The 25,609-nt window shown below is 42.1% G+C and overlaps 2 protein-coding genes across 2 annotated transcripts in view; both read right to left on the bottom strand.

Moving 5' to 3' along the window:
* The window catches only part of LOC139366758 (F-box/LRR-repeat protein 7-like), a 33,994-nt gene extending 22,892 nt beyond the window's left edge, over positions 1 to 11,102 (bottom strand). The window contains exons 1-2 of the mRNA XM_071104460.1: positions 10,677 to 11,102; positions 6,626 to 6,715 (exon numbers count right to left, since the gene is read on the bottom strand). Of these exons, the coding sequence (XP_070960561.1) occupies positions 6,626 to 6,715; positions 10,677 to 10,713 (127 nt within the window). The 5' untranslated portion in view covers positions 10,714 to 11,102. The remainder of the gene's footprint in view (positions 1 to 6,625; positions 6,716 to 10,676) is intronic.
* A 5,663-nt stretch (positions 11,103 to 16,765) lies between these two features.
* On the bottom strand, positions 16,766 to 25,366 carry LOC139367129 (mediator complex subunit 1-like). The gene is made up of 16 exons (XM_071105192.1): positions 25,172 to 25,366; positions 20,864 to 20,939; positions 20,611 to 20,665; positions 20,206 to 20,338; positions 20,079 to 20,107; positions 19,874 to 19,945; positions 19,719 to 19,793; positions 19,492 to 19,568; positions 19,303 to 19,368; positions 19,100 to 19,211; positions 18,813 to 18,937; positions 18,516 to 18,634; positions 17,902 to 18,100; positions 17,614 to 17,709; positions 17,398 to 17,500; positions 16,766 to 17,242 (listed from the first exon to the last, which is right to left on the bottom strand). The coding sequence occupies exons 1-16, from the start codon at positions 25,202 to 25,204 to the stop codon at positions 16,855 to 16,857; spliced, it is 1,758 nt and encodes a 585-aa protein (XP_070961293.1). The 5' UTR covers positions 25,205 to 25,366; the 3' UTR covers positions 16,766 to 16,854.
* Positions 25,367 to 25,609: the final 243 nt, after the last annotated feature.

The raw sequence follows: 25,609 nt of genomic DNA, 5'->3' as shown, positions 1-25,609 counted from the left end.
CACTTGCTTAGATCCGCTGTGATGGAGACGAGGGGTATAACTCTTCATCTTCTTCATGTGGATAAAAGGCATGAAGAAGTATTGCTGAACCACAAGAAGGTTCTGGGAAAACACGAGGGAGCTAAATCCCAAAGAGTGACTTGATGCAGGTGCACGGTAAGCCAATGGAATGAACAAATTCCCAAACCCTCAAATAAGCTCTGCAATAGTCTACTGCATGATGGCAATATATGTCCTACAATGAAGCAAAAACAAGGTCCTATCTTTAACTTCTGTGCCCCAATGTGGCCCAGTTGTATTGTGTAAAGTCTGGTTTCATCAAACACTTTAATCATGATTTCACATCCATATGTGCAGTGAGGGTTGACAACTTTCCAAGCCAAGACTGATGCAATATTATTGTTCTTCTTATGAAGGTACACAATTAAATAAGGCCACCCAGATGACTTCACATAATCCAAGTGATGCGTCATCATGAAATTACCCGTGCTGCTACTGAATGCAAACCTTAGCTAGTTCAAATAGCCTAGAGAGAGGATCCTCTCCCAATCAGCAAGTTTGGCAAAGCCAGTTTGCTTTCGTGACTCCCAAGCTCACAAGGCCAGGAAATGTGATGGACCATGCCTCCAGATCTGAGCTCTGAGCCAATGTGTGATTTTGTGCAGGAGCAGCCTGCATCCTGATTAGTTTAGAGGGCCGTGGGGCTGGGTGGAGTGTGTGTGTGTGTGTGTGTGTGTGTGTGTGGGGGGGGGGGGGCTTTGGAGTCACGAAAGCAAACTGGCTGTGGTTGTGGTGGTTCCAGACCATGTAATTACTCCCACTTAGCAGGAAGAAAAAAAATAACAATTTCTGTCATAACACAGGAGCGGAATTATGGTTGGGCAGCCACCGACCGCGGCCCACTCTCCCGTACAGGTTGTTCTCCTAGCTAGCAGACACACAAGGCACAATTAGTAATTTCCCATAATACCCCAGTGAAGGTTCCAGCAGCTCCTCGATGGAGAGATACTGGTGAGTCAACGTTTCCCTCTGAGCCTAATGTAGTCTGGAGAGGAACAATACTCTGCCTTGTTTGAACCCAAGCTGAGAGTGGTAGACCAAACCTCCTGAATTGACTTGTTACAGTTCACAAATGGTTAATTGGATTATTCATTAATATTAATGAACATTAATGTTAATTACATTAGCTACTGAGTGGTTCATTATGGAACCAGTCATTGAAAGACCTTAAGACCAATACATATGCACTAGTGATGCGTGGGTTGACTCATAACCCACAGTCCCCGCGATTATATCCACGGGGTTGGCATGTTTAGGGTCATGAAAAAAGAGAAAACTATCCATTAAAAGTCCATAAATGTATAATTTTTGTGGAATTCATTTCTATAGGCTACATTGAGGTTTTGCTTTCATTATTTGTATCTGGCGTTAATGCGCAACCTAGGCCTTAACTTTAGAGTCGTAGTGCGCCAAATACATGCCAAATGCTTTTGGAAACTTGGGAAGAAAAAGTTTACGTCGATCCACTGAGGCAAAAAGAATAACTCAATAACATAAAATCTGCGAAATGGAGAGTTGAAAATAAATAAAAGGGAGGGCCAGAACAGCAGTCTAATGTTTGGGAAAGATTTGGTGAAGTGTTAAAAGAGGATGATAGCAGTGACGGCTATATGGCTATGTTATGTGTGATGATTGTGAGGCGGGATACTAATTCGACAATCACAAGATTGGGACTTCAAGGGAATTGTGCTGTTCAGATGGGTTAAATGGAATAGTACCCTAAATGAAATATAGACACTGACTGTAGGCCCATAACCTCTCACATAGCCAAATATAATATTTACTCCTGCAGAATTAAGCAGTTATTGCAGTAAAATGATATACCAAATATACATTTTTGACTCTTTTTGAAATATTCTTTATTTATTTTAGCATCTTGAGAGAATTTGGCCATGCCAAATCTCTGGATTTCTTCATATATTTAAATGGGATGTGAATCAGTTCCTGCAGTAGAGAATTTTATTTTATTTTTTATATGCCTTCCTAACCATCTTAAATAAACATGCCCCATTCAAGAAATGTAGAACCAGGAACAGATATAGCCCTTGGTTCTCCCCAGACCTGACTGCCCTTAACCAACACAAAAACATGGCGTTCTGCATTAGCATCGAACAGCCCCCGTGATATGCAGCTGTTCAGGGAAGCTAGAAACCATTATACACAGGCAGTTAGAAAAGCCAAGGCTAGCTTTTTCAAGCAGAAATTTGCTTCCTGCAACACAAACTCAAAAAAGTTCTGGGACACTGTAAAGTCCATGGAGAATAAGAACACCTCCTCCCAGCTGCCCACTGCACTGAAGATAGGAAACACTGTCACTACTGATAAATCCACCATAATTGAGAATTTCAATAAGCATTTTTCTACGGCTGGCCATGCTTTCCACCTGGCTACTCCTACCCCGGTCAACAGCACTACACCCCCAACAGCAACTCGCCCAAGCCTTCCCCATTTCTCCTTCTCCCAAATCCATTCAGCTGATGTTCTGAAAGAGCTGCAAAATCTGGACCCCTACAAATCAGCCGGGCTAGACAATCTGGACCCTTTCTTTCTAAAATTATCTGCCGAAATTGTTGCCACCCCTATTACTAGCCTGTTCAACCTCTCTTTCGTGTCGTCTGAGATTCCCAAAGATTGGAAAGCAGCTGCGGTCATCCCCCTCTTCAAAGGGGGGGACACTCTTGACCCAAACTGCTACAGACCTATATCTATCCTACCATGCCTTTCTAAGGTCTTCGAAAGCCAAGTCAACAAACAGATTACTGACCATTTCGAATCTCACCATACCTTCTCTGTCATGCAATCTGGTTTCAGAGCTGGTCATGGGTGCACCTCAGCCACGCTCAAGGTCCTAAACGATATCTTAACCGCCATCGATAAGAAACATTACTGTGCAGCCGTATTTATTGATCTGGCCAAGGCTTTCGACTCTGTCAATCACCACATCCTCATCGGCAGACTCGACAGCCTTGGTTTCTCAAATGATTGCCTCGCCTGGTTCACTAACTACTTCTCTGATAGAGTTCAGTGTGTCAAATCGGAGGGTCTGCTGTCCGGACCTCTGGCAGTCTCTATGGGGGTGCCACAGGGTTCAATTCTTGGACCGACTCTCTTCTCTGTATACATCAATGAGGTCGCTGAGTCTCTGATCCACCTCTACGCAGACGACACCATTCTGCATACTTCCGGCCCTTCTTTGGACACTGTGTTAACAACCCTCCAGGCAAGCTTCAATGCCATACAACTCTCCTTCCGTGGCCTCCAATTGCTCTTAAATACAAGTAAAACTAAATGCATGCTCTTCAACCGATCGCTACCTGCACCTACCCGCCTGTCCAACATCACTACTCTGGACGGCTCTGACTTAGAACACATGGACAACTACAAATACTTAGGTGTCTGGTTAGACTGTAAACTCTCCTTCCAGACCCATATCAAACATCTCCAATCCAAAGTTAAATCTAGAATTGGCTTCCTATTTCGCAACAAAGCATCCTTCACTCATGCTGCCAAACATACCCTTGTAAAACTGACCATCCTACCAATCCTCGACTTTGGCGATGTCATTTACAAAATAGTCTCCAATACCCTACTCAACAAATTGGATGCAGTCTATCACAGTGCAATCCGTTTTGTCACCAAAGCCCCATATACTACCCACCATTGCGACCTGTACGCTCTCGTTGGCTGGCCCTCGCTTCATACTCGTCGCCAAACCCACTGGCTCCATGTCATCTACAAGACCTTGCTAGGTAAAGTCCCCCCTTATCTCAGCTCGCTGGTCACCATAGCATCTCCCACCTGTAGCACACGCTCCAGCAGGTATATCTCTCTAGTCACCCCCAAAACCAATTCTTTCTTTGGCCGCCTCTCCTTCCAGTTCTCTGCTGCCAATGACTGGAACGAACAACAAAAATCTCTGAAACTGGAAACACTTATCTCCCTCACTAGCTTTAAGCACCAACTGTCAGAGCAGCTCACAGATTACTGCACCTGTACATAGCCCACCTATAATTTAGCCCAAACAACTACCTCTTTCCCAACTGTATTTTATTTATTTATTTATTTTGCTCCTTTGCACCCCATTATTTGTATATCTACTTTGCACATTCTTCCATTGCAAAACTACCATTCCAGTGTTTTACTTGCTATATTGTATTTACTTTGCCACCATGGCCTTTTTTGCCTTTACCTCCCTTCTCACCTCATTTGCTCACATTGTATATAGACTTGTTTATACTGTATTATTGACTGTATGTTTGTTTTACTCCATGTGTAACTCTGTGTCGTTGTATCTGTCGAACTGCTTTGCTTTATCTTGGCCAGGTCGCAATTGTAAATGAGAACTTGTTCTCAACTTGCCTACCTGGTTAAATAAAGGTAAAATAAATAAATAAAATAAAAAGACAACTGTCCGTCTTTTCAATGTCTTCATTCCAACGCCTTTCATCTTGCTGGAACAGTTGCTAGCAGTTGATGCGGTTAGGGAACGTCTGTAAAGGTGCTATCTTTATCAACATCATAAAAGCTGATAGTATTTCAACCACATAAAATATTAATTCAAGCTGTCTGAAATCTTATAAAAACCTTTTGGGTCGTTTTAACAGCTTTTAATTTCCTTAAAACCGGTCAAACTGATCTTATTTGGAAATTTTGCATGGAAAATCTTTCCTGTATTTTTTGAATTATTTTATTTTCTACCCGGTCCCTAAATGTCTTTTCTGCAAGAGAGAAGTGGAGATGGAAGAGGAAAGCAAAAACAAACTTTACCAATGTCAACTGCATTGAAGCATGAGTAAGTGATTTGATTTGAGTAAGGGTTTATTTACTGTAGTCTTCTAGGGCAACAAGTAATGACAGAAGGGAAGCTGAATGTATCTAATTATAGAAAAGTTGACAAATAGCCTACCAAATTGTTGGAAAATATAAGCAGAAACATAAGCCTATCTAAAAAAATATTTTGCCGTCTCTGACTGTACAGCACATTTTCTCTGTATTTGCGGTTAGTGTGGGCATCAGATTTCCACTTTATCACATATAGTCAAGGAAATGGAGGATGTGTTATTAGCAATTGCAGGCGAGCGACAAACAGCTGACCCACGCATCACTAATACGCACATACATGCGCATTTTTGTACGAAACAAAAATTGCATCTGATATAATATAAGTTTCACAGCATAATAGTCTTATTTATATTCTCTTCTCTCAGCAACACCTTGAAATGTATGACTGAGTGACAGCCAGAAGTACTGGGTAGCCTATGTGTTTGTTTTCTTGTGGGAGGCTCCACAAGAATACCTCATTCCTTTCTTTCAAAGCAAATATAAAAAGATTTGTGTCCATACAATGGAGTGTGTGTGTGTGTGTGTGTGTGTGTGTGTGTGTGTGTGTGTGTGTGTGTGTGTGTGTGTGTGTGTGTGTGTGTGTGTGTGTGTGTGTGTGCGCGTGCGTGCGTGCGTGCGTGTGTTTGTCTAAAGATGGTTAAGAAGCCTATGCCATTTTTTCTCTTAAAAGGAAAACTGCCTGACCTTTGTCTATGATGGGTTTGAGGAGATTGAAGCTCAGCAGACGCTAAGTAGAGTTATATGAAACACATTCTAAACAGCTGATAGAAAAGGAGACATTTAGGGTTTCATTCCATAAATGCAAGCAGTCAGTCAGCTCCTTTGATTGACGAACTGTCAAACAGATTGACATACCCTCAAGAAAGACATATGTTACACATATTGGAGAGTACTTTTTTACCAAAGCCAGAGCATTGCTTGGATATATGCAACTGTCTTAATATCCTGGAGATTGTATTTGATGTTTGACAACCACAAAATCGACAGGAGTTACAAACACACTAGCACAATGAAGAGCAGGCCCCTGATGTAGCCAGGTTGGCACATTGCCTGGGCATACTCACTGGGAACTGGGGTTGGAGGAAGGAGAAGGAGAGCCACCATGGAACAATGTCTGCTTGGAAGGAGATGGTCTATTTGTGAGAGGCACAGAGCTAACCACTACACCGATGATACAACCTAATGGATCAGCTAGATGGCCATGCATTCCAGACCAAACAAAGAGCAGAAAATTGGCATCGTTTAGCTAGTCCTGCTATTGCTAGACAATGTAATACATCACAGTATTATATGTTCTCTTCAGCATTTCCCATTGGTCTTCTTTCTCTCTTCCTCTCTCTCTCCTTTTCTGTCTCGTACCGGCAGACACACACACACACACACACACACACACACACACACACACACACACACACACACACACACACACACACACACACACACACACACACACACACACACACACAGAGGTAAAGAGCATGCTCACTGACAACACTCAACCCTGATATTACCAGTTTGGACAAGCATTCTTCCTCTTCGAGGGGGCAGGAGTTTTGAAACAAAGCAATAGAAAAGCCTCCGGCTCCTTAGCTCTGATGAGAGCCGTGAGTTTGTTTTCAATTTAGGGTTATCCCAGGAACACACAAGTTTCTCCAAAAATAGGCAGTATTACAGAAAGGGGATGGGGGAGGGGGGGTTGAATAATGAGCACCAGATGCCTTACCTTCGGTGGTAGCCACATTCTTTGGAGCTTTGGTCGGTGTGTGATCTGTACTCGAACTAATGTCAGAGGAGATGCTGGAGCTACCTTTACCTGTGGACAAAGAAAACATACATAGATGTTACACTCATGAAAGATTGTCAATTGATATTGATAGGGTGAGATATCTGAAAGGGTTTAACCAACAGAAGAATAGCATACTATGGAAACATGGAGAGCCATCTCTACTGTCCTTTAAGACTTCTGCCTCCCTCAGTTTCAGTTGGACATTTCACCTTGGCATGTGTTCAACATTTTTGTTGGTTGCTTCCTATGATAATGTGTGTCCCCTCTTCCATTTGGAATAGGAATCACGTTTCTCCTTTAACCCCTGCTTCCATGAAAACGGAAAAGACAGAAGGGAAAGGCTGTCCTGTCAGAGAGGGAAATGAGTAATCACATACGATCCGCGATTGCAGCTTCATGGGTCCTCTTGGGGCATGCAGCGTAGTGGTCCCAGCTGTAAGCATTATTCTGTATGTAGAATAACTAGATGTATGGTCCGTACTCAGTAGTACACAGCTTAACTATATGCTGTGAGTTTAGTCTAGATGGTTGGTTTCTAGCTGTTTTCTTCTCCATGAAAAGCTGCTGATGACATGATCTCCTCTCACTCCTCTCTGAGGGCCAAGAGGCTGTTAGTGGACATCATTTTTTTTTTACTGCACCTCATTCCTCCGTCAGATCATAAATGCAGCCTTGTGGCTTTGCCGAGCTGAAGCGAGGTCAGTGCCTTCACCCAGCGTGAGAGCCTCCTAAGTCTTCCCAAACAGTTACACCCACACAACACACGCCTATGTACACATACTAATGCGCACATCAAGGCCACTCATGGACATGGACTAGACAACGCCAGAGAAATGTGGTTAACATGCATGAACGCTGTGAGAGGAAAGTAAGAGCGCTGGAAGATGGCAAGTGCAACAACAAAAAAAGCTGCCCCCAGGACACAGTTCAGCTTAGCCGTTGAAAAAGGCAAAGATGTCTTAACACCTCATCTGTAATGACTATACTAAAACCTACCGCACCAGGCTAGTAATTTTCAAGTGCAACTTCCCCCTCCCACATAAAGTCTACACACACACTCACGCATGCACACACACACACGCACACAATGCAACTAATATGTCTTTCACGTTCAAACTGCTGTATGATATCGGCAACATATTGTGGTGACATCATAGAGACAGCACATCTGCTATGGTATCCACCAAATTGAGTCACATCATCATGATAGAGAACCATATAGATGTTAAATTAACTCTCCAGTGTTTCCAGATTTCTATGAAATATGACCTATAATTAATTACAATACGAGTGAAATAGTTTTCCTTCCAATTTTTTATTTAATAAAGTATGTTAAAATCATATTTTCTGTGTTGGTGACGGCATACACCAATCGTAAAAAAATATTAATTTAAGTAGACAGCTGATTGGTCAGCTCAACCAATGAGCCAACATAACATCATGTTCTGTAATGTAGCAACCATGTTTGAGATACAAGTTTGAGTTTTTTTTTTTTATCCTAATGCTTAAGAGTTTTGAAATCTGCCACACCCCCTTTGAATGAGCTTTTGTTTTGTCAAAGGAGAAAAACATGCAGATGTTTAAAAACAATATTCTATGGATTGTTTTATCTATAATACTAACTTAATAAGTTTTGATCACTTTACACATTTGTTTTGGGATCTACCCCTGTAAACGTAATTTGCCTAATGGCGTGTGAGTGGAGAAGGAACGTCTCATTTCAAGCAAGCGCATTTCCATCCATGTTCACTCTCTTCGTCGACTCTCCTCGATTAACTTTGACCTTTTTCAAAAGGAGGCAAGAGAGGTCGGAGGAGAGAGGACGCAGAAGGTGAGCAAATCTAATTGATAAAGCCCCCCCCCCCCCCCTCTTTGCTGAGATATTACTGGAGAAAACATTAGTTTAACAAGACGAGAAGCATATAAGAGTTTTACAAATTGTGCCGACCTCGTGATTCCTGTCCTTGGAGGGAAATATCAGTATGTAGTTGACACATTCAGAGGAAGTGGACCTGTGAAAGGCACCTGAGAAATGCTTGTTGACATTTCTGGGGAAAAAACGTCCTTTCCTGTCTTGTGCTTATATAATGTGTTGGGAGAGCATTGCTCAGTTTTAGTTACTGAAGTGTGATTTATTGTGGGGGACACTAGGAAACAGATGTGTAAATGGACCGAAATACACTCTATAAAACACATTAATACAATTCTGTTTGACAGCCTTAATATTAATGTTAATATTAAAGCTTTACTGCATAACTTGTTTGAAGGTTTTCATCTGAGCTGCATGCAACTTATTGTGCAACAGGCTACATCCCTTCGGTAAACATAGGCTAGTTCAGTCATCTCCTGTGGAGCAAAATGAACAGGTATGAATCCTAAGCCACCCAAGTAGTGTTTAAGATGATTCTCTCTCCCAAATGATTTCTGTTGTAACACAAAAATATGTATTTACATAAGGAGTGAACCACAAATGGTCTAATAAACTGGTCTGTTAAAATCTGAGGGAGAAGACTTGAGGTCTGAGGTGCTGAACTCGGCAAGAGTTGATGAGATATGCCAATCTAGAACACAGTAACAATTGAACACGTAATTAAGTACTGTAAATTAATATCCCAAATAGTCATACTTTGTAGATGTCTATATTTTGACCTTGGTAGAGAAATTATGGTATGTGTATGGTCAGTGATGGAAAAAGTACCCAATTGTCATACTTGAGTGAAAGTAATGATACCTTAATAGAAAATGAGGTCACCCAGTAAAATACTACTTGAGTAAAAGTCTAAACTATTGGGTTTTAAATATAATTATGTATCAAAAGTAAAAGTCTAAATCATTTCAAATTCCTTATATTTTGCAAACCAGTCGGTACAATGTTCTTGTATTTTTTTAAATGTACAGATACCCAGGGGCACACTCCAACACTCAGACATAATTTACAAACAAAGCATTTCTTTAGTGAGTCCGCCAGATCAGAGGCAGTATGAATGACCAGGGATGTTCTCTTGATGACTTCGTGAATTGGACCATTTTCCTTGTTCTACTAAACATTCCAAATGTAATGAGTACTTTTGGGTATTAGGGAAAATGTATGGAGTAAAAAGTACATTATTTTCTCTAGGAATGTAGTGAAGTAAAAGTTGTCAAAAATATAAATAGTGAAGTACAGTACAATACCCCAAAAACAACTTAACTTTACACTGCTGGTATGTGTCTCAGTCAGAAATTAGGCTATTTGGATGTAAGGGTCATCTTTTATTTTACTAGGCAAGTCAGTTAAGAACAAATTCTTATTTACAATGACGGCGTTCATTGGCCAAACCCAGACGATGCTCGGCCAATTGTGCGCCGCCCTATGGGACTCCCAATCACAGCCAGCCTGGATTTGAACCAGGATGTCTGTAGTGACACTTCTAGCTAGCACTGAGATGCAGTGCCTTAAACCACTGTGCCACTCAGGAGCCCATAGGTCCTTCCACGAAATTGGTATCTTGTAACTTTGCAAGACAACATAGGCTATTATCACAATTAACAATCCTTCTATCTCATCTTTTTTATGTCCCATGATATAGGTTGTCATTATTATGCAATGAGGTCTGATGTTTACTTCCCATACAGTAAAGTCCCCTCACCTGGTACAGAAGGCCTATTGGGCTATAGACTAGATGGAATGATCATGTGCATAAAATATGTCTGCCATATAACTGGTTATAGCCTACTTCACTTTAAGAGTAAACACCCTGACATGCCTTTTTGGTACAGGAAAGCTCTATTTTTGAATGCAACAAAATATTTGCTATTAAATAAGCAAGGATGGATAAAGGCCTTCTGAAATTAGACCAATTAATTAAGTTGTGGAACAGCACAGAAGATTCCATTATATTCTAATACAAACCCATCAATGTTGAATTCATAAAAGATACGTTCGTTCTCAGTAGTTGGTTAACCTGGCGAATGTTTCCTTCAAAGTTTGGGCATTCCAAATACTCACCCTCACTTCCATACTGTTTCCCATTGTTCGCACCCATCCTAAAGAATGCATAATCTACATGCAGAACTCATTGGTATCCAAAAAAGCACAAATCCAGGATAAGCGTCCACACACTATCATATATGAAAAAGGAAATGATCACATAGTACTAAGGAAATTCTAAAATAATATTTGTCATCGAATGGTTAATCCAGATGTTGACAGAATAACGGGGATAGAAGACGTTTCGATTTTTACGCAAACCAATCCAGACTAGAGTTTCCAAGACGGTACGGGAAGCGTAACTTCTCTATCAAAATAGTTTGTTTAACTCCATAACTTTGTGTCTGCATTGTTCGAATAAATCCAGCATCAAAATAATATCAAATATACGTTTTAAATTAAACCCCCTAAATGCAACCAGCTGTTGCGGGTTGCGTGCAGTCATGGAGGCGTCCAGAACCATACCCAATAACTTTTGGCAATGAAGGGAAAACGCACTCCGCTAGTCTAGATTTAAAGAGACAGTGCACCTTATTTAAAGGGAGATGATGAAATAAATCAGAGGGAACCTCTTCAGTATACAATAACCTAGGCAAAATTTTACATGAAGCAAATGATACAACATTGGCATTGCACAGCATAATAGGCTACCATGAGCACATATTAGCTTTTGGACATGCACTATGTGATTTGAAGGACGTGCTATATATGTACATATCTATAACTGGTTGTGTTTGAATACTCATACTAGCTTCTAAATAGTTTGCAAAAAATAAACATTTATAGTATGTGACATTTCGAAAATAGTACTCTGAATGCGTTATCTAAATGGGCAATTGCGTTGATTCCCGCCAATCGTTCATTTTTGTACAGCCGGTCAATTTATCTTATTATCAGCTGTTGTCAAACACGTGAGTCGGAAAATATTAGTACATTTTAGTAGATCAAACCCTGAAATTAGTATGCAGTTTAAGTATGTAGTATGCTAGTATGGCTATTCAAACACGACCTCTGTCTACGTTTGTGACAATTCACTACTCTAGTAGTACCACCACCAATTCCCGCATGAAACTCCCATGACCAGGCTCCTTTACTATACGTGGACATGGACACTATTCAAGTGTCAGTATTTAATGGGAATGACTTTCCTGAGCAGATAACAAGTGATAAAAATCTATTATTGGAAACGTTCCATTGTTAATAAGTTTAAACAGGAATAGGAAATATCAATGATATATAAATATCTATGATATTTCTATCATCCAAAACGTTCATTGAACTTCCTTTAGGTATCACACCCTGTGGCCTTTGTGTTGTACTGACCATGGGAAAAAGTTTTCTGAATTGCACAATCCATGTTTATACACTTATCATGGAAATACTGAAGTGTGTGTCTGTTCAATTGTTCCCAATACATAATTTAAAAGAAATAAGGAAAATAATTGGTAACACTTTACTTGATACCCAGCGTCATTACACGTTATGACACGGTCATAACCATGCCATAATATGTCTTAACAGCTGACATAACCTGTTATAATATGGACATAACACTGTCATGACCCACATTTTTACAGTTGTTGTGACATATATTGCGTAATTGTATGGCTGGTTATGACGCCTGCATTAGAATAAAACCTGAACATGGTTTCAGCCTAGCTCAGTGCTTGCTGTGGTGGTGAGGCAGCCAGCGGGGAAATATGGAGCGTAAGGGTTGGTAAAGTTCTCTAGTTGCGCCGTGATTGGCTCAGTGTTCTGTCACTCATAGGGACACTACATCGCCGCAAAATTAACAGGTAGAGCTTGAAAATTCAAGCCCCTTGGGTGCTGCAATAGTTACATTAGAAGTGCCCACCCAAGAAGGCTCAAGGTTATTATTACCTTAGCTTTGATTGGACTGATCATGTCAACATTACACTTTCAAAATCTTAGCTAGCAAGCTAGTAGTCATCATCATGAATCAAGTCGACAATCTACTGGAAAATCCTTTTCACTCCTTGTCATGTGAATAGAAATAATGGATAAAACGCATCGGTGCTCATGGGCCATTGAACATAAACATATATACACTGCTCAAAAAAATAAAGGGAACACTAAAATAACACATCCTAGATCTGAATGAATGAAATATTCGTATTAAATACTTTTTTCTTTACATAGTTGAATGTGCTGACAACAAAATCACACAAAAATTATCAATGGAAATCAAATGTATCAACCCATGGAGGTCTGGATTTGGAGTCACACTCAAAATTAAAGTGGAAAACCACACTACAGGCTGATCCAACTTTGATGTAATGTCCTTAAAACAAGTCAAAATGAGGCTCAGTAGTGTGTGTGGCCTCCACGTGCCTGTATGACCTCCCTACAACACCTGGGCATGCTCCTGATGAGGTGGCGGATGGTCTCCTGAGGTATGTCCTCCCAGACCTGGACTAAAGCATCCGCCAACTCCTGGACAGTCTGTGGTGCAACGTGGCGTTGGTGGATGGAGCGAGACATGATGTCCCAGATGTGCTCAACAGGTCTGGGGAACAGGCGGGCCAGTCCATAGCATCAATGCCTTCCTCTTGCAGGAACTGCTGACACACTCCAGCCACATAAGGTCTAGCATTGCCTTGCATTAGGAGGAACCCAGGGCCAACCACACCAGCGTATGGTCTCACAAGGGGTCTGAGGATCTAATCTCGGTACCTAATGGCAGTCAGGCTACCTCTGGCGAGCACATGAGGGCTGTGCAGCCCCCCAAAGAAATGCCACCCCACACCATGACTGACCCACCGCCAAACCGGTCATGCTGGAGGATGTTGCAGGCAGCAGAACGTTCTCCACGGCGTCTCCAGACTGTCACGTCTGTCACATATGCTCAGTGTGAACCTGCTTTCATCTGTGAAGAGCACAGGGCGCCAGTGGCGAATTTGCCAATCTTGGTGTTCTCTGGCAAATGCCAAACGTCCTGCACAGTGTTGGGCTGTAAGCACAACCCCCACCTGTGGACGTCGGGCCCTCATACCACCCTCATGGAGTCTGTTTCTGACCGTTTGAGCAGACACATGCACATTTGTGGCCCGCTGGAGGTCATTTTGCAGGGTTCTGGCAGTGCTCCTCCTGCTCCTACTTGCACAAAGGCGGAGGTAGTGGTCCTACTGCTGGGTTGTTGCCCTCCTACGGCCTCCTCCACGTCTCCTGATGTACTGGCCTGTCTCCTGGTAGCGCCTCCATGCTCTGGACACTACACTGACAGACACAGCAAACCTTCTTGCCACATCTCGCATTGATGTGCCATCCTGGATGAGCTGCACTACCTGAGCCAGTTGTGGGGGTTTTAGACTCCGTCTCATGCTACCACTAGAGTGAAAGCACCGCCAGCATTCAAAAGTGACCAAAACATCAGCCAGGAAGCATAGGAACTGAGAAGTGGTCTGTGGTACCACCTGCAGAACCACTCCTTTATTGGGGGTGTCTTGCGAAATGCCTATAATTTCCACCTGTTGTCTATTCCATTTGCACAACAGCATGTGAAATTTATTGTCAATCAGTGTTGCTTCCTAAGTGGACAGTTTGATTTCACAGAAGTGTGATTGACTTGGAGTTACATTGTGTTGTTTAAGTGTTCCCTTTATTTTTTTGAGCAGTGTATATATTTTACCTTTATTTAACTAGGCAAGTCAGTTAAGAACAAATTCTTATTTTCAATGATGGCCTAGGAACAGTAGGTTAACTGCCTTGTTCAGGTGCAGAACGATAGCTTTTTACCTTGTCAGCTCGGGGATTCGATCTTGCAACCTTTCAGTTACAACTTTAACCACTAGGCTACCTGCCGCCATTACGCAACAAACATTACACAACAATTTGGAAATCGCATATTCATCAATTAGTGGTTTGGAAGGAATCAGTGGCTAACTGTAAGCATTGCAATCACTAGCCTGCTATTCAGTGGAGTGGGTGTGTTGTCCAAGTCTAGGTCTAAGGATCTCTTTTCCAAGCTTAAAAGGATAAACATTCAAAGTGGGCCATGCTGTCAATCCAGCATGACGTCTGCCGTGCTCAGAATCCAAAACAACTGGGGACTCTAAAAAAAAAAAAGAGCTCCGACCGGGAAAAAATGTTTTGAACGGTCATCTAACTCCGAATTGGAAGTCAGGAACTCATGCCTCTTTCTAGAGCTTCGATCTGAAGATCCCTGACGTCATCATGATTCAACCTTGTTATTTCCCAGTTGTTTTGAGAACACCATACATCCAGAGAATGCGAGACTTTGATGACAAAGTTCGATGACAGAAATTTGCTCATGAAGCCTGTTAAAGTGAGCACAGCACAACAAGGTGAGTTCAAAAATGTATTGTATGCTGCTTCATAAATGATTTAATATGCAAGGGAGATATTACTAGCTAATTAGCTAATACTAACTGTATGTTGTGTAGTAAGCTGTTAGTAGCCCATGTGCCTTTCCCCTTATAACTTAGCCTACTGTTCTGACTTGGTGGTGCACCTGTAGCATATAGCCTGTTTTAGAGAAATGTCATCATCAAATATTGTAAGAGCTTTACTTGTCTGCTTATATGCCCCCCTTATTTATCCTACGAATCTGACTTGGTGGACCGGTAGAATAGTGTAAGAACGGCCCATGTTCTGAATTCTGTCGCTGTACATTTCAAAGGTGCTGAACAAATAGTTATATTGACTATGTTCGTCCTAGCTCGCTCATTGTCTTAATCAAAATTATGGATTGCCTCAACCACTCTTCGTCCCATTATGCCATAGTTTGTACATTTCAATCGTAAGTAGAAACCAAATTTGATTATTAAGCAAGTCAGCCATATCAGCTGTTTTTTTTAAATGCAGTAAACTGTTTCGCTGCCAGACAAGGCTCCGCTGATAGCCAGGTGTAGCGGTAAGGTGATGGGACAAAATAAATGTATGCACGATAGGGCTCGCTCACTGGAGCTGCTTCTTGTTTTTACCTGATAGGAGTGGAACTCATCTGAGGAGTGCGCTCATCTGTTGCAATAGTCCATCCAGTTGTAGGTTCCAAGACACCTTTCTGCACACTAGTGTTGTACTGCACTGTTTGTGGTCCGCCTGTTAGCTTTCCCGATTCTTGCTCTTTTCGCCCACAGGACTGCCGCTGATGGGATGTTTTCTATTTGTCGCACCATTCTCGGTAAACTCTAGACACTATTGTGCATGAAAAGCCCAGGATGGCGGCCGTTTCTGATGTACTGGATCCGGCACGCCTGGCAACAACGATCATACCAAGCTCAAAGTCGCTTAGGTAACTAATTTTAGCCCATTCTTACATTCAATCGAGCAGTAACTGAATGCCTCGATGCCTATTTTATATAGCAAGCCACAGCCACTCACGTCTGTAGGCGTGATCTATTTTCATGAACGGGGTTGTGTACCTAATGAACTGTCTAGTAAGTTTGCGTGTATAGTAATGTATGCATTCAAGTCTGTAATGTCTAAGTTACTAAATTGTTTGTCTAATGTTTTGTGTCGGACCACAGGAAGATTAGCTGTTGCCATTTGCTAATGGCGATTTCTTTTTAATCTACTTGATTTTTGTCTGTCTCTGAAGGGATCAAATGCCAAGCCCCCAAACCTTTTACAGCAAACCATTGCTGCCATACTGGAATGCACACCAAGAATGTGTTCTACATCCTTAATTTAAGAGAGTTTTACTGACACGTGCAGGCGAGCGTGAGAGGTAAATAAAACAAATAAAAGGAAACTGCAGCCAAGACCATAAAAACAGTTGTAACTAACCGGTTCTCTGGTCTGAGAATTGATACCGCCGCACACAATGATATAGAGAGGAGTTTTTAGAAATACACACTATTCATATTGTGGTTTAAAGCAATTACAAATGCATGCACAGTGTATGCTATGGTCTAAGGTTTACATGTCATAAATTAGAGTAATATGTGAAGTTTAACACGCTGACGTCTGAAGCCCACTAACAAAGTAAAACAGTGCTAAGGGCTTGCTTATTTTCTAAAATATGTTTTTGGCAGGGACAGTTATAAGCAGTACAATTACTTTATATTCAAGTAATTATCGTTTAAAAGCCTATTATGCTGATGTGAAGGCTACCTCAAAACAACTAATAGGTCAAGACTTTATTTTTTAGAACCATTCAATAAAAATATCACTTAAACATTTTAACCCCTTTGAGGGTCACGCATTAAACTGACTAGATAAGTTCTGGGAGATGGTTGTTGTGCATCCAATGTGAATACACACACACCGAGGCACAGGGGTAAGGGTTGGCAGTAGGGTTTGTATTGACTTCAGCAACAGACAGACAGAAGGCAGACTCTGCCGCCGTTGCGGTGGTATCCGGCCCCATTGCATCCTGGGAGAACACGGCAGCGGTAGAGGAGGTAGTAGGGATGCCAATGGACTCCAGGCCAGAGCCAGAAGAGAGACTGCCGTCAGCCTCACAGGACATGGGGAGAGGAGAAGCAGGGCTGACATCTGCAGTGGCTATGGTGACGGAGCATGCAGGTAGAGCTTCTCCACAGGTCCTCTTGGACACCCTCCGATTCAAGGCACGCATGGTCACAGGAATAGACATACATCTGAATCAGAAGAGCAAGACGATGAATATCGAAGACATGTAACCAACAACTCATTGAGTAAATACTCAGGGTAAGAACGTGGTCTCTGCCTAGAGACAAAATTAAGCAGTATGACTGACAAATGATGGACCTAGTGGGAGAATACAAACTCAAACCTCTTTAGGACTCTGGAGACGTATTCATCCATGGATTCTGACTCTGACCCCACTGCAAACAGACTGCAGGTGAGCTTCCGGGAGTCTGCCACATTCACCAGCACTGCAAGACAACAATACACCACACTAAACCCTGAGTAGAGAAATGGAGTGTAACATACTGTATTGTGATTCCGCTAAACTGACCCCTGCAGAGTAGAGATAACAAATACTCACAAACAGATAGAGAGTCACTGTCAGATAGGTGAAAGGTCACAGAGAGGCTGGAACCTGACTCAGGGAGGACTTCGCAGTATAGGTCACACACTGGACCTAGAAAAGGGGGTTTGGTTATAGCCAAGTCAACAATGTTCACTCGTATGAACAGTTTGACATAAGTAATCTGATGAATGGTTGCATCCTTATGACACATTAGATACCATCCATGTAATAACTAAATATTATTCTGTGACATTTGGGGATTGTAGGATTAGAACCCTGATGTATGCTCAGTTGCTCACTTACCTGGGCTAAGCCTGAGAGAGGTAATGCAGCTGGCCAGTAGAGTGTTAATTGCACACTGGTGGCGGAGCAGCTCCAGTAGGGCAGGGACATGGGCGGGGTGGGTAAAGGGAATGGTACTCATCAGCGCCCCCCTCAGAGCAGCTTCTTCCCATGGAGCCCCCGGCAGCACATAGCTGTGTATCTCTTTACCTGGGAGGGGCTGGATGGAGAAGACCGGTGTGTCAAAATGATTACCTTCGATGGAATGCTGAGTAGAATTTTTATTTATTTATTTTTTTTTATTTTACCTTTATTTAACCAGGCAAGTCAGTTAAGAACAAATTCTTATTTTCAATGACGGCCTGGGAACAGTGGGTTAACTGCCTGTTCAGGGGCAGAACGACAGATTTGTACCTTGTCAGCTCGGGGGTTTGAACTCGCAACCTTCCGGTTACTAGTCCAACGCTCTAACCACTAGGCTACGCTGCCGCCCCAAAATAAAGTGGTGTAGGTCTTACTGTGCACAGCTGTCAATGAAATACCGGTAGTGCCAGTATGATATACGTTGTAGAGCAAAATTATAAGTCCATAAGCATTCAAAATCTGTTTTGGTTTAAGCATATATACACACAAACCACTAGAAAGTGGGCATCTTGGCCATCCCATGTTTTGTTGCTACCATTCTCCCCTAATAAGGTCATCATCAACTGGGGAAATGGTGCCCACTGCAGGTCAGCATCAGCTATGGCAACATCTAGGAAACAGTAGCAGTTTGATCACAAGAAAGGAAGTTGTACAACAATGTGTTCAATTGAAATGTGTCTGGTATCATCCCAATGTGAATTACAGTGCAAGAAGACCCATTTATTCACAGATAAGACTATAAGCACAATTGAATCTTGCTAAAAAAAGGAGTATCAAAGCATACAAACCTGTAATTTGGCTGAGCTTCTCAACAAAGGAAGAGAGCATTGGTAGGGGTGGCTGCAGTTTGAGCTGGAAGCAGGCTGGCATCATTTCAGAGAGCACCTCACAGAGAGGACTGAACAATGGTAGACTGCAACAACAAAAAACACATCAAACTCAAGCTCTTTATTAGCATAGCTGTCTTAATGTGGGATTTCATCCTAATATGGGGAATTCCATGTCTGCACTTAGAAAACCTCAGATATCAATGCATCATTTGAAAATAGTAATATAATGACATTGAGATAGTTACCCCTGGGCGTCAAGCTGAGGTGGCTGTGGGATGACAGATGCCATCTGGAGCTTGTGTGTAGAGTCAGTTGGCCCCACTGTCACCAAGGCCAACTGGCCAACACTGCCCCTTTCTGCAACCCCATAGCAGAACACAACAGTACTTAATTATATATATTTTAAGAAACAGCATTCAAATACAGTTGCGAATGTTCCAAAACATACCTGAATCGGACATCTCCAACAGAATGTCAGAAGGGCTGATGTAGTATTGGATAGTCATTGGGATACCTGAATAGGACAGACACACAAAAAAAAGCATATTTCTGTTTGTCATTGAGGGTGATCGAGCAGCTAAAGGAACGACTAGGGGCTTTCTGGCTAATGGTCTTGCTCCCTTTATTAGTAACCTACCTTCGCTCCCTGCCGTAAGATAGCCAATCCTGCCATTGAGAATCATGTCCACTTGAAGATTGCACTCCCTTAATGCTCTGAGAGGAGAAAAAACATGTGAATATTTCAACACAATGATATAGCATTTCATTCAAGACAACCTCTAGGTTATTTAATTCTCACAGCAAAATGCAGGAGTCACAATTCCCTCTATTCAACTTCGGCCATTCTTATTACATTTCACTAACCTTGGCAAATGGGATATCTTCTGTAGATCTTTCCCCAAGAACTGAAGGGCTGTGTAGACCTTGATCTTGGTCTCACTAAAAGATATTAGACTGTCCTGTTATCATGCCACTTAACCAATGACATTGAATATCAACTAGTGGTAAAAAGGCAGTACTTGTCTCCAGGGATGCTGTACAGGGAGGAAAGGCCTTTCAGTTTCACTGAGAATTCTTCAAACTTCTTTGACCTGTGCAGTAATAAACAGATGGAGGTAATCTGAAGTGCCAACAATGTATACTTTGTTAGAACTTGGTAAAATAAATGTCAGGTGACCTCAGTTGACAAATTGTATTAGTCAGACCATATGTATTACATCTTACTTTAGCAGTTGAAGAAGTGACTCGCTTGACTGTAACACACAAAAAACATTGGCTTGAGTGACATGAGTAATTTGAAACATTACAAAATGTTTACCTATATAGGAATGAAACAATATCAGTCTAATACCACAGGGGCTTCTCCATGTTGGGCCAACTTCACATCCTCCACCTCTCCCCCAGGCAGCAGTAGGACCTCTAGGTAGAACATGTCAGCTGTGAGGTAACAGGTTGTCTCAGTGGGGCTCAGGTGGGACCCCATCCTGTACAAAACAGAGGTCAAGGCTCAATAATGAGACACGCCATTGCAAAACACCAAGAGTGCAATGGAGGTTATTTAGTGTATAGAATCAAATTAATTCCATACTGTACAGGCCTAAGAATCTTTCGATCCAAAAATCTGGAAACTCAAAAGATGCTGCACTGATTTGGAGCATTCAAAATGGGTATAGGTCCCTGGATTATCCAGTAGAGGGACACAAAGTCTAGGCATTATATTACAGAATGAAAACAGATTACAAAATTATCATATTACCCTCTCTGTTTGGCCATTATCTCCAACCGTGATACCATGGCGCTCAAAGACGACACTGGAACAGAAAACGGTTTGGGAAATGTTTCATAAAAAGTTCTAATTTGAGTGAAGTGACCATACAACAAATGGCAGACACCATAATTCTGCATGATGACCTTCAACTGGAATGGAGTGCATTGCATCTGACACTAGTCTATGCAGAAGATTGAACTTAGCTGATGTTGTGAATACAAATAGCTTATGTTTTGTTTACCATTCAGTGCTTCATGGAGTATTTTCAGACACCTAATCAGTGGTTCACAGGGTTTGGTGTCGCCTCTCGATTTGTCCTATAAAATACAGATGAAGACATTTTTGAGCAGCTCAAGTATCCTGATAGAAAGCACTTGCTACATACTATGACAGAGTTTGAGAAAGCGCATCTCTTGAGAGTCTTTAGGAACTGAATGAACTTAGGGCTTAAGACTGAGCAGCATTGTTGAGGGCAGACATCTAGATGGCCCCGGCCCAACTCCAGCTGCCTTATCCCCTCGGACCGCACATCCCTGTCCGCCCAACAACCACTCAACCCCACGCCCAACAGGCCCTGGAGACTGACTGCTGCCAAGCTGAACTTCTTTCCGAGGCCACACAACCATCCCCAGTCATGGAGTGCAACTGGACAATGGCCATGGATGGATCAAGATAGATTCGTCAGAGTCCAGAAAGCAGTGTCCAACTGACACAATTCCAAAAACCTTTCAGCCCATTCTAAAACAACAAACAAGAGCTTTTAAATTGTACCCCCACTGATGTTGAATCTAAACAATGATAGATCTGGGTAATGTGTTGGGAAGGGGGTGGCACTTAATACTGGAAATTATTCCTTTTGGTGACAGATCATACCAGTTACTCAGTCAAATAAGGGACCAGTCGTTTAGAGTTATACTAATCTGGCTAAAAATCATCTTGGAATGCCAACATCTGGAAGGCATTTCAAGTCTTGTGGCTGAACGGTCACGGATGTTTGTCCTCAAGACAAGTTTGGTGAAACATTAGTCCAAGATGTACTGTTAAGGAGTGAAGGCTAGCCTACTCCATTAACATCCAAGACCCTTCCTTATATGCAATGTTCAGAGGTAAACTGGTTCTGGCAGCCAACTACGCCATCTAAACGTGAATCGATTCTTAATCGCAATACGGTTCTGGAAACATAAGGCCCTCTACAATCAAATGAAAAAGAACTCCAATATATGGTCGCTTTAACCCCCGCAGCAAAATGTGTCCGGGGCATAACCCCCAGGATATTTTTTGGGTAGAATGATTGAGGTTAGACATTCTACTCCAAAATGTATGAAAATGTAATTATGTTGACAATATCAAAGATATAACTGATGAGAGCCACTGCAGGGAGATGAGGAGCAAGTGGTGCCTGTGTGATCGTGGCTCTCATTCGCACCACTGCTCATTCTGTTTGCTACAAATAGCCTACACATTGTAACTTGTCATTGATCTTAAAATGGATAGTATGTGTTTTTTGGCAATTAAGTCCAGATACCATTTGTCTATGCGTGCAGTTGGAAGGAAGTTGAAGGTAGTTTTGCGAGCCATTTCTAACAAGCATTTCTACAGGAAGAGCTAGCATGCTAGCTGTTCCCATAGACTTCCAGTCATTGCGCCAACGCTAGGTTGTAACTTCCTTCAAACTGCGCACAGAGACAATAATGGTATCCATGAGTTCATCTGACTCAGGGTAAGTAGAGAAAGGCATAATTGCTGAAGTCTCGCACTATCCCTTTATAAGTGCCTCTGCAGAGAGATATACAAAACTCAGCCAAAAAAAATAAACGGCCCATTTTCAGGACCCTGTCTGACAAATAAATTGCAATGGCCATACTGTGAGACGCCTAAGACAGAGCTACAGGATCGTCCTCACAGTGGCAGACCACGTGTAACACCTGCACAGGATCGATACATCACACCTTTAGGACAGGTACAGGATGGTAACAACAACTTCCCAAGTTACACCAGGAACACACAATCCCGCCATCAGTGCTCAGACTTTCCGCAATCGGCTGAGAGAGGCTGGACTGAGGGCTTGTAGGCCTGTTGTAAGGCAGGTCCTCAACAGACACCACCGGCAACAACGTCGCCTATGGGCACAAACCCACAGTTGCTAGACCATACAGGACTGGCAAAAAGTGCTCTTCTCTGACGATTTGCGGTTTTGTCTCACATGGGGTAATGGTCGGATTCGCGTTTATCGTCAAAGTAATGAGCGTTACACCGAGGTCTGTACTCTGGAAGGGGATCAATTTGGAGGTGGAGGGTCCGTCATGGTCTGGGACGGTGTGTAACAGCATCATCGGACTGAGCTTGTTGTCATTGCAGGCAATCTCAACGCTGTGCGTTACAGGGAAGACATCCTCCCTCATGTGGTACCCTTCCTGCAGGCTCATCCTGACATGACCCTCCAGCCATACTGCTCATTCTGTGCGTGACTTCCTGCAAGACAGGAATGTCAGTGTTATGCCATGGCCAGTGAAGAGCCCGGATATCAATCCCATTTAGCACATCTGGGACCTGTTGGATCAGAGGGTGAGGGCTAGGGCCATTCCCCCCAGAAATGTCCAGGAACTTGCAGGTACCTTGGTGGAAGAGTGGGGTAACATCTCACAGCAAGAACTGGCAAAGCTGGTGCAGTCCATAAGGAGGAGATGCACAGCAGTACTTCATGCAGCTGGTGGCCAGATACACCAGATACTGACTGTTACTTTTGATTGTCTCTTTGTTCAGGGACACGTTATTCCATTTATGTTAATCACATGTCTGTGAAACGTGTTCAGTTCGTCTCAGTTGTTGAATCTTGTTATGTACATACAAACATATACACATGATAAGTTTGCTGAAAATAAACGCAGTTGACAGTGAGAGGACATTTTTTTTTGCTGAGTTTATATAACATTCAAAAGTTTGGGGTCACTTAAATGTCCTTGTTTTTGAAAGAAAATCATTTTTTCCCCCATTAAAATAACAATTGAGCAGACATACAGTGTAGACATTGTTAATGTTGTAAATTACTATTGTAGCTTGAAACGGCTGATTTATGGAATATCTACATAGGCCCATTATCATCAACCATCACTCCTGTGTTCCAAAGGCACATTGTGTTAGCTAATCCAAGTTTACTATTTTAAAAATGCTAATTGATCATTAGAAAACTCTTTTGCAATTATGTTAGCACAGACAAAAACTGTTCTGATTAAAGAAGCAATGAAACTGGCATTCTTTAGACTAGTTGAGTATCTGGAGCAAGTCCTCAACTGGCAGCTTCATTAAATAGTACCCGCAAAACACTAGTCTCAACGTCAACAATGAAGAGACTACTCTGGGATGTTGGCCTTCTAGGCAGTTGCAAAGAAAAAGCCATATCTCAGACTGGCCAATAAAAAGAAAAGATTAAGATGGCCAAAAGAACACAGAGAGGAACGCCGCCCAAGATGGCCAGCATCCCGGAGTCACCTCTTCACTGTAAACGTTGAGACTGGTGTTTTGTGGGTACTATTTAATGAAGCTGCCAGTTGAGGACTTGTGAGGCGTCCGTTTCTCAAACTAGACACTAAAGTACTTGTCCTCTTGCTCAGTTGTGCACCAGGACCTCCAACTCCTCTTTCTATTCTGGTTAGAGCCAGTTTGTGCTGTTCTGTGAAATGGAGTAGTACATAGCGTTGTATGAGATCTTCAGTTTCTTGGAAATTTCTCGCATGGAATAGCCTTCATTTATCAGAACAAGAATAGACTGACGAGTTTCAGAAGAAAGTTCCTTGACATGTTCAGCCTGTAATCAAATGCACAAATGTTGATGCTCCAAATACTGAACTAGTCTAAAGGCCAGTTTTATTGCTTCTTTAAATCAGCACAACAGTTTAACATAATAGCAAAATGTTTTTATAATGATAAATTAGCCTTTTAAAATGATACAACTTGGATTAGCACACACAACGTGCCATTGGAACACGAGTGATGGCTGCTGATAATGGGCCTCTGTACACCTATGTAGATATTCCATTAAATATTTTTTTTAAATAAAAGAACATAAGAACATTAAAGAACATTTCCAGCTACAATAGTAATTTACAACTTTAACAAGGTCTACACTGTATTTCTGATCAATGTTATTTTAATGGACAAACATTGCTTTTCTTTCAAAAACAAGGACGTTTCTAAGTGACCCCAAACTTTTGAACGGTAGTGCATATTGATTTATTTACCATACTTTTGGGAGTGGTGCAAATTTAAATGACTATAGGGTAAACAATCACATTTATTTATAAAGCCTTTTTTACGTCAGCCGATATCACAAAGTGCTATACAGAAACCCAGACTAAAACCCCAAAAAGCAAGCAATGCTGAAGCTTCTGTTCACACTGGTTAACGTGTAGACAGAGCGTGAGGACTGTTACACGCATTGGCAGTGCCGTTAAAAGAGCTTCAACTGAGAACCAAGATTAGTCCATGTTCTGGATCGAGTTTGTATCTCGGTCTAGCAGAAAAACACTAAACCAATGTTTAACTTATCTACCTGCGTCTGCCTGTTTGGCGACGCTTTTCCCATGTCGGAGGGTATATCTGTGGTCAGTGGACGGTAGGGAATGCGTCGACGAGCTGTGCCCAGGAAATAATTCAATCCAATTGTTAGATGCTAACACCCCACCGCCAAAATCAAAACCAAACATGGATTCCATGTTGTGTTATTGCCTTGGGAGCACACCTTCTTCAGGATTGGGTTGGTGGCTCACATCCAACTTCTAGGTGCATACACTGCCACCTACTGTACTGGAGTGTGAGGTCAGCCATGGCCTACCTACATTCAATTCCGGTAATACAAAATTGGGGAAAAGGATCATTTCCCTGCCAACTACTAGCCCAAAAACACCCCATTCCACGATTTAATCCTTTCTAATCCTACTCCAGGCCAATGGTCTGGGAGGACAGGACTTTACCACTCAACCCCCCCTTG

Source organism: Oncorhynchus clarkii, chromosome 15, assembly GCF_045791955.1.
Source record: "Oncorhynchus clarkii lewisi isolate Uvic-CL-2024 chromosome 15, UVic_Ocla_1.0, whole genome shotgun sequence".
Classification (NCBI taxonomy): domain Eukaryota; kingdom Metazoa; phylum Chordata; class Actinopteri; order Salmoniformes; family Salmonidae; genus Oncorhynchus; species Oncorhynchus clarkii.
The sequence above is the reverse complement of the archived record's forward strand: the minus strand, read 5'-3'. Positions and strand labels throughout refer to the sequence as shown.